This window comes from Tachysurus vachellii, chromosome 18 (genome assembly GCF_030014155.1).
Source record: "Tachysurus vachellii isolate PV-2020 chromosome 18, HZAU_Pvac_v1, whole genome shotgun sequence".
NCBI classification, from domain to species: Eukaryota; Metazoa; Chordata; class Actinopteri; order Siluriformes; family Bagridae; genus Tachysurus; species Tachysurus vachellii.
In genome coordinates this window covers 6,549,386-6,558,589 of record NC_083477.1, presented here as the reverse complement: position 1 = coordinate 6,558,589, position 9,204 = coordinate 6,549,386, and the positions used below count along the sequence as shown (strand labels likewise).

Genomic DNA, 9,204 nt, shown 5'->3' with positions numbered 1-9,204 from the left:
AATGAAGATGAAGATGAAGATCTCCTGGAGATGATGCACTCCTTGTGATGGGATGCTCACACAGCCTACCATTATTGCTTTACAACAATTATCAGAAATTAAGAAACATCCTGTGCATGTATTTGTGTGTTCCTGGATGGAGAATTCAGCAATAGGCCCCCTGACACCTTGAAGGCACCTTCGATTTCTACCTGCACTTCACATTTTGACCAGCAGATGCCACTAGCGTGCACTGTGCTGAATAGTCTCAAGTAACGTTACTCCTCTTTTTCCTCTTTATCAGCTGAAAAGAAAGCTTCGTTACTTCAAAATGCATATTATTATATTATTAAAACCATAAAATCAATCCTATTACTTCGATTTCAGAGATTATTTACGATATATTTACGCATCGAGTTCAGAAATACCGACAGCGTTTAAGCGAACCAATACCTTCTTTCCGTACTCATAGGTCGAGCTGCGCTGTATCCAATCAGAATGCTTGTTATTTATCAGTCTTGCGCATGCTCACAAAGCACACGCGTTCATGTGTTCGCTACAGTGGAGGTCACAGTGAGTCGTCAGAAGCTTGGTAAGTTTTCACGTTGTGACAGAATAGAAAGCTTTCCGTCCTTAATTAAACTTTTATTATTATTAATTGCATGTGGCATAGAATAATAACAATAAGCTCTGCTGACATGAATAAAAAGGTTAAGAGATGTTTTGTTATGCTAATGGTGTAAATGTTAGCTAACACCAAGTTCGGCTAGTTACATGTCAGGCAGGTTAGCTTCAGATGGCGCGAGGCTTTATTACAAAAATGAGAGAAATTAGCTTCTTGTTTTTTTGTTTTTTATTATTATTATTATTATTATTATTATTATTATTATGTATCTTTAGTTTGTTTCCAGAATGAAGATAAACATGTGCTTTGTCCTCAGTAGAATAAGCCTCTTAATGGTGCTCACGTTTTTCTCCACAAACCTACCTTTCGTTTTCATCTACATCAGTCATGACTCTAAATGCACTTGTCTAGTCCTCCCATTAAATCAGAATCAGAAAGCGCTTTATTGCCAGGTCTGTTTTAACATGCAAGGAAACTGTTTTAGTGACAGAAGCTCCACAGTGTAACAGAATGACATATACAATATATACATTTGTATGTACTAATGTACAAGTGTGAAATGTGCAATAGAAATATAAATAGTATGAGTTGTAAGTAAATAGTGTGTGAGAATAGTGTTGTGTGTTCCGCGTATGTTAAGTGTTCATCAGATGGATTGCCTGAGGGAAGAAACTGTTCCTGTGTCTGGTCGTTCTGGTGCTCAGGGCTCTGTAGCGTCAACCAGATGGCAACAGTTCAAAGAGGGAGTGTGCTGGATGTGAAGGGTCCAGAGTGATTGTCTTTGCCCTTTTGCTCACTCTGGAGAAGTACAGGTCATGGAGAGTGGGGAGTGTTGTGCCAGTGGTTCGCTCAGCAGTCCGGACTACCCTCTGTAGTCTTCTGAGGTCAGATTTGGTAGCTGAGCTGAACCAAACAGTAATTGAGGTGTGGAGGATGGAGTCAATTATGGCAGTGTAGAACTGCAAATCCTGTGGCAGGTTGAACTTCCTCAGCTGGCGAAGGATGTACAACCTCTGCTGAGCCTTTTTCACAATGGAGTCTATGTGAATGTCACTTCAGGTCCTGGGAGATTGTGGTTCACAGGAATCTGAATGACTCCACTGCTGTAACAATGCTGTCCATGATGGTGAGTGGGGGGAGTGCAGGGGGGTTTCTCCTGAAGTCCACTATCATCTCCACTGTCTTGAGCGTGTTCAGCTCCAGGTTGTTAAGACTGCACCAGATAGACAGCCGTTCGACCTCCAGTCTGTAAGCAGACTCGTCACTGTCCTGGATGAGTCCGATCAGTGTGGTGTCATCTGCAAACTTCAGGAGCTTGACAGAGGGGTCATTAGAGGTGCAGTCGTTTGTATACAGGGAGAAGAGCAGTGGGGAGAGGACACAACCCTGAGGGGCGCCAGTGCTGATGGTGCGGGTGATGGATTTGAGTTTTCCCAGCCTGTTTTTACAGGTCTCTATCCCCATTTCTGTGAGCATCTACTTTAGCCTGACGGAGCTGGCTGAGTTTTGCAGTGAACCATGGTTTGTCATTGCTGTAGGTTAAGTGAGTCCTGGTAGGAATACACAAATCCTCACAGAAACTGATATATGATGTTACAGTCTCTGTGAGCTCGTCCAGGTCAGTGGCAGCAGCTTCAAAAACAGTCCAATCAGTGAGAGAGAAACATGCTTGTAAATCCTGCTCCGCTTCCTTAGTTCATCTTTTTACAGTCCTTAATACAGGTTTAGCTGATTTCAGTTTCTGCCTGTAGGTCAGTATGAGATGAACTAAACAGTGATCAGAGAGCCCCAGAGCTGCCCGTGGGACAGAGTGATATCCATCCTTTATTGTAGTGTAACAGTGATCCAGTGTGTTACTGCCTCTGGTGGGACATGTAACATGCTGTCTGTATTTTGGCAGTTCACGTGAGAGAATCGCTTTATTAAAGTCCCCAAGAATTATTAATACAGGGTCTGGATGTTGTTGCTCACTCTCTGTGATCATATCAGCGAGTGTCTGTAGGGCTGAGCTCATGTGTGCTTGTGGAGGAATGTAAACACTCACCGGAATGAACAAGCAAAACTCCCGCGGCGAATAGAACGGTTTGCAGTTAATGAAGAGATGAACACAGTTCCATTAGAACACCACCTTTCATTGATGTAAAAACACATCCCGCCGCCGCACGATTTCCCCGTTGATTCCACGTCGCGATCTGCTCTAAAGAGCTGAAAGCCCGGCAGACTTAGCACGCTGTCCGGAACGGAGTCATTTAGCCAGGCTTCCGTGAAGCAGAGAGCAGCCAACCTCTGTATATCCTGTACATATAGAATTGACCCTAAAGCTGATACTGATACTTCTTTACAGGACCTTGATTCTCTGTTGCCATGGCAAAGCTTTTTGAGTCCATTGGGAAGTTGGGATTGGCCTTGGCCATCGGAGGAGGTGTGGTTAACTCTGCCCTCTACAATGGTAAGGACATTGAGTGGTCTAAATAGTTCTCAATTGTATATAAATTTCTCAATTTATTTATTATCTGAAGCTTAGCATTTTCTCTAAAATTGTGTGTGTGTGTGTGTGTGTATGTATATATATATACATACACACACACACACACACACACACACACACACACACAAAAAAAATATCTTAATTCTTTTTAGAGGAGTGTTGTTTAAAACCATATCTGTGCTCGGTGTTTGTCCTGCAGTTGATGCCGGCCACAGGGCGGTCATCTTTGATCGCTTTAGGGGAGTTCAGGACAACGTGGTTGGAGAAGGAACACATTTCCTGATTCCTTGGGTACAGAAACCCATCATCTATGACTGCAGGTCCAGACCACGCAATGTTCCTGTTGTCACTGGAAGCAAAGGTAAGTGCTGTCAGGAAGAGAAACTGATTCTTATGATCTTGATCGGAAAAAATTTGGTTATGGTCATAATTTTAGTAAAGAGGAGTAAATTGCTTATTGTCTGTAAGTTGAGAATGTGAGGATCACATTCAATGAACTCTGTAATTAAAAATCTTCCTGAATACAACGGTTACTCTGTTAGTGGCCTGTGTGTGAAGGTAAAGTAAGAAGGTTGTTACAGTAATGATGTTTACTGTGCCAGTCATCAAACACTCATTCTATCATATCCCTCATTCTCTTTGTCAGATCTGCAGAATGTGAACATCACTTTAAGAATATTGTTTAGGCCTGTAGTAGGTCAGCTCCCAAAGATCTTCACCAGCATTGGTGAGGACTATGATGAAAGAGTGCTTCCTTCCATCACCACTGAAGTGCTGAAGGCTGTCGTGGTGGGTAGCATGACTAGTATAGATGAATTGATATGTTTATACTGTTCATGTGTAGGCTTCATCGATTGGGGTGTGTGTGTGTGTTTGTTTAGGCCAGGTTTGATGCAGGCGAACTGATCACTCAAAGAGAACATGTGTCCAGGCAAGTCAACGAAGATCTGACGGAGAGAGCGGCAACTTTTGGCCTCATCCTCGATGATGTCTCACTGGTAACTTGCCCCTATAATTACTTGTCTTGTTGATTTTTTTTTTTTTTTTTTTTTTTTCTTTTCTATACTTCTATCTGTACTTCCATGTATATAATGTTTGCAGACTCATCTGACGTTCGGCAAAGAGTTCACAGAGGCTGTGGAAATGAAGCAGGTGGCCCAACAGGAAGCAGAAAGAGCAAGATTTGTTGTAGAGAAAGTAAGTGACAGAGTAAATGCAGACATATCCCATGTTTCTTTGCTGCACGTTCCAAACTAAAAATCTGCCCGAACAGGAGCCAGTTGTTTAAGTAGTGTTCGTTCTTTAATTTTCCACCAACTTGAGAAACTGTCATGTAAGTGACGACTGTATAAGCTGTTGGCAGTTTAAGTGAAGGACAATGTAACGCTTGGTTGAGTTCAAGTGATGTTAATTAATGGTATAATTTAATCAAGCTCACGGGTACGTGATAAGTCCGATTTTCCAGTGTGGCACACTGTTAGCTTGAGTATAAATTAATTCTTTTTGTATTAGTAATCAGGTGCCAGAGCTAAACATCGTGAACTAAGAGAGATGTTATGCTGGTATTTAGAAAGGTTTGAGAAATGTTTGTAAGAACCTGGAAAATGAATTTAACTAGTTCATGGTGATAAGCTCAGGCTCTACTGGAAGAAAATATGAGGCTATAATCTGTGTATAATTTACTGTGTGTGTGTGTAGGCAGAGCAGCAGAAGCAGGCAACCATCATCTCAGCAGAAGGTGATTCTCAGGCTGCGCTGCTCATCGCCGACTCTCTGGCTGTGGCAGGAGACGGCCTGGTGGAGCTGAGGAAGCTGGAGGCAGCTGAGGACATCGCCTTCCAACTCAGCCGCTCACGCAACGTCACCTACCTGCCCCCGGGACAGGGCACACTGCTGCAACTGCCCCAGTGAGGCGTGTACACACACTAACAAACATGATCCCACACACTTCAATGCACTTCCCCTTTCAGGATACAACAAAGGAGGCATGGGAGAAATAGCAACAGCTGAAGGTCTACTCACAACAGAGTTGGCAACTCTCCCCTCCGTTTTATTAGTCTCACCATCTCTCTCGCTCACTCTGTGGCTGAAGTAACGGACTGGAGGTTTTCCATTAGTGTAATGGTGTCAGAGGGTGGATCGGAAATACAGCAGCTATGCAGTGTGTGTGTTTATGTTTGTACAATATAGTGTAACGTAATTGTGTATTAATGGCTAAAACAGTCAGATTGAGATGGAAACTTCCCCCAGAACAGCACTGGAGTTTTCAAGAATATGGAATTAGACAAATCCATTTAATAACTGGTAAAATCAGTTCATGTGTTGGTTTCACTCTGTCCCTTTTAGCCTGTTTTCCTTTTTCTGTTCTCTGTATTGTTTTTCTGATTGTGTGGCAGTTCCATAAGTCACAGATTGTTGAATTAAAATCATTTCTACTGAAATGTAATGAAGCTTAAAGTGTGAATCTAAATAAATTACAAACAAGTTCTGGTTCCTGGACTCAGTAATGATTAACAGTCATCAATTATAATGCAGACATCCTTCAATTGAGTTACATATTAGATAAATGTTTGTTCAGTCTTTATTTTCAGAAGAATGACAGGTTTGTTGTTCTTAATAAGTCAGAGTGAAAGATTAAGCAGTTGAGCTTTGAAGCAGGACAGTAAATACCTGCCCCATTCTTTTCCCAAATGAGTTTTAGGAGCTATGATATGAAGGAAAATGCTGATTTAAAAAAAAAAAAGGAAGTTCAGTTTAATTTATTTGTATAGCACTTTTAACAATTTCACATTGTCTCAAAATAACTTTACAGAAGTATGAAACAAGAGAGAGAAAATGAAATTCATATATAATAATGAGAAGAATCAATTAGTGAATATATACAATTGAGGTTTTAAATTTAATTTCAAAAAAGATTAACTTAGTGGAGGGCACGGTGGCTTAGTGGTTAGCACGTTCGCCTCACGCCTCCAGGGTTGGGGGTTCGATTCCCGCCTCCGCCTTGTGTGTGTGTAGTTTACATGTTCTCCCCGTGCCTCGGGGGTTTCCTCCGGGTACTCCGGTTTCCTCCCCCAGTCCAAAGACATGCATGGTAGGTTGATTGGCATCTCTGGAAAATTGTCCGTAGTGTGTGATTGCGTGAGTGAATGAGAGTGTGTGTGTGTGTGTGTGCCCTGCGATGGGTTGGCACTCCGTCCAGGGTGTATCCTGCCTTGATGCCCAATGACGCATGAGACCCTGTGACCCGAGGTAGTTCAGATAAGCGGTCGAAAATGGATGAATGAATGAATATTAACTTAAAATTTAAAATACTATATATCTATCCCTATCCCTAATGAGCAAGCCGAAGGCAACGGCAGCAAGGAAAAACTCCCTGAGATGATATGAGGAAGAAACCTTGAGAGGAACCAGACTCAGAAGGGAACCCATCCTCATTTGGGTGACACTGGACAGGAAAAATGTAAATGTAAATTATGTCCTTCCTGCAACAGTTTATAATAGTGCAACTGAGAGCTCCTGAGGAACTAATGGGTCATCGCAAACTCCAAGCTTAGCACAGACCTGATTGCTGATAAATTGAATTCAATTCAAGTTTATTTATATATCTCTTTTTACAATGGACATTGTCTCAAAGCAGCTTTACAGAACATAAACAAAGAACAAAAGGTTATTATAAAGAATGATATAAAGATTAATAGAATACAAAATTCAAGATTAATATTAGATATATTTAAATGTGTTTGTATTTATCCCCAATGAGCAAGTCTGAGGTGACTCAGGTGACTGTGGGGAGGAAAAACTCCCTTAGATCAGATTAGATTAGATTAGATTAGATTAGATTCAACTTTATTGTCATTACACATGTACAAGTACAAGGCAACGAAATGCAGTATAGGTCTAACCAGAGTGCAATAGCAGCAAGTGCAGGATATACAGTTTTTACAAGACTTAGTTAAATAAGTTAAATAAAATGGTAATATGAAGTGATTTACAGATGTGTGTGTACTATGAACATAATATACAGATGGCTATAATTATAACTGAAATTTACAGAAGGATATAACAAAATATATGGCTATTGCTATAAACAGTAATTTACACATGTGTATGTATTATGAATATAATATACAGGTGAATATATATGTGCTATGAACATAATATGCAGATGTAAAGGAAGATGGTAAAGGACGAAACCTTGAGAGGAATCAGACTCAAACGTGAACCTCATCCTCATCTGGGTGACACTGGAGCATATGTGTCAAACTCAAGGCCTGAGAGCTGGAAAGGTCCGATTATCTTATAATAAATAAGTCAAAAGGGTGCATTGACTATAAACTACATTTCCCATAATGCATGCCGATCATTTGACCCGTGAAGTGACGGCATCCCACCACTAGGTTGCAGTGTTTCCACACCAGTGACATTTTCCGAATTAAGAAATACAAACAATATCCAGGAAGAGAAAAATTGATGCAGATGTATATATATATATATATATATATATATATATATATATATATATATATATATATATATATATATATATATATATTTGTGCTTCAAGGAGAAAAACCGATATGTCTTTTGTGTTATGAGGCAGTGGAGGTTGTCAAAGTGTAAAATCTACGTCTGCATTTAAAGCAAAGTTACTGTCATAACTTGTTATTTATCTTTATTTACTTGGATAGTTTGATCGTTGATTGATGGAGTAATGTGTGTTTCATAAGCTGACAAATTAAAAGGATTTATGTTATGATAGAGCAACAAGAAAACATTTCTTTTTACATTTATGCAAATATTTATGTAATATTTGTAAGCTGAATAATAAAAATCCAGAGTTATTTAACATTAAGGAGTAGTTGCATTTATTTTACATTACATTTAGTTGTATTTAGCTGTATTTATACTGCCTCAAAGTTACATATGGCCCTTTGAAGGCAACCATTATGCTGATGTGGCCCTCGGTAAAAATGAGTTTGACCCCCTGCACTGGAGGGTGTGATTATAAATATACTGTCTGACAAATGTTGTATTGATGCAAAAGATCACATGGATTTCACATCTCCTCTATAGTATAGCAGAGTCCAACTGGAGCTGGTAGATCTCTAGATGCCTCAGGATTCTCAGAGTCGGCCTCGTCTCAGTGGAGGTCCAAAAAATCTTCATCACACGGAAGACGATCTGAGCTGGTACAATTTCTGGATGCCTCGGGATGGGTAGAAAGAGAGCAGCAGTGGAGAGGGATTAAAATATCTGCTGTTCATAATATTTGCAAGTCTGATGTAATAGTGCACAATATTATGGGATGTATTATGTGTACGCCTGACTAAAGAGATGAGTTTTTAATCTACATTTAAACTGGGAAAGTGTGTCTGAGCACCGAACACTATCAGGATCATTTAGACCTGACCGTATAGCTGCCTGACACAAAACTTTTGAGGTAAATATTAATTTAGTCCAAAACACTAAGTGGTTGAATGATATATCCAAAAGATTCACAATACAGGAAAAAAAATAATTGTATTCAAAGTTTATTCTGGTAATATTTTTCCCAAACAAAGGAGACTCTATTATTTAACACCTGTGACAAAATGCCTTTGCCTGGATCTGGAGCCTGTCATGGAAACACTGGGTGTGAGGTGAGAATAGGTCACCAGTTGATTGTATGGTCTCAAATACATTGTGGTTTTGAAGGTGGGAGGAAACCCAGAGAAAACGCACATGGATATAGGAATTAACCGAAGTTCAATACTGAAACAGAGAAGCTGAAGCTGAGAGGTGGCATCCCATGTTCTGCCCACCTAAATCACTAGGGTAGTTTTACCTTATTTTCTAAGAATTTATTTTATTTTCTAAGAATTCTAACAATATACTGTATTTAACAGTAGAACTCCCACACACTTTACCTCATGTTCACCCTTAAATTAATGCTGAAAGTCTTTGAGCTCATGTTCATTATTTCAGTGGCCACATATTTATGGTCCTTACTGTAGCGAGCATTTACAAGCGATGGTTATTTAGCTATGGGTTGGTGATGATAGATTCAGAGCAATTCCTGTCAACGGTGTGTAGTCTGTATTTTCATCACTTGAAGGCTAATAGATATTTTAAC

At 40.0% G+C, this 9,204-nt stretch overlaps 1 protein-coding gene across 1 annotated transcript; it reads left to right on the top strand.

Annotated features, from left to right (window-relative positions):
* Positions 1-486: 486 nt before the first annotated feature.
* Positions 487-5,587, top strand: phb (prohibitin). Its single transcript, XM_060892702.1, has 7 exons — positions 487-571; positions 2,949-3,053; positions 3,292-3,453; positions 3,739-3,881; positions 3,974-4,090; positions 4,194-4,289; positions 4,791-5,587. The coding sequence occupies exons 2-7, from the start codon at positions 2,969-2,971 to the stop codon at positions 5,001-5,003; spliced, it is 816 nt and encodes a 271-aa protein (XP_060748685.1). The 5' UTR covers positions 487-571; positions 2,949-2,968; the 3' UTR covers positions 5,004-5,587.
* The last annotated feature ends 3,617 nt before the right edge of the window (positions 5,588-9,204 follow it).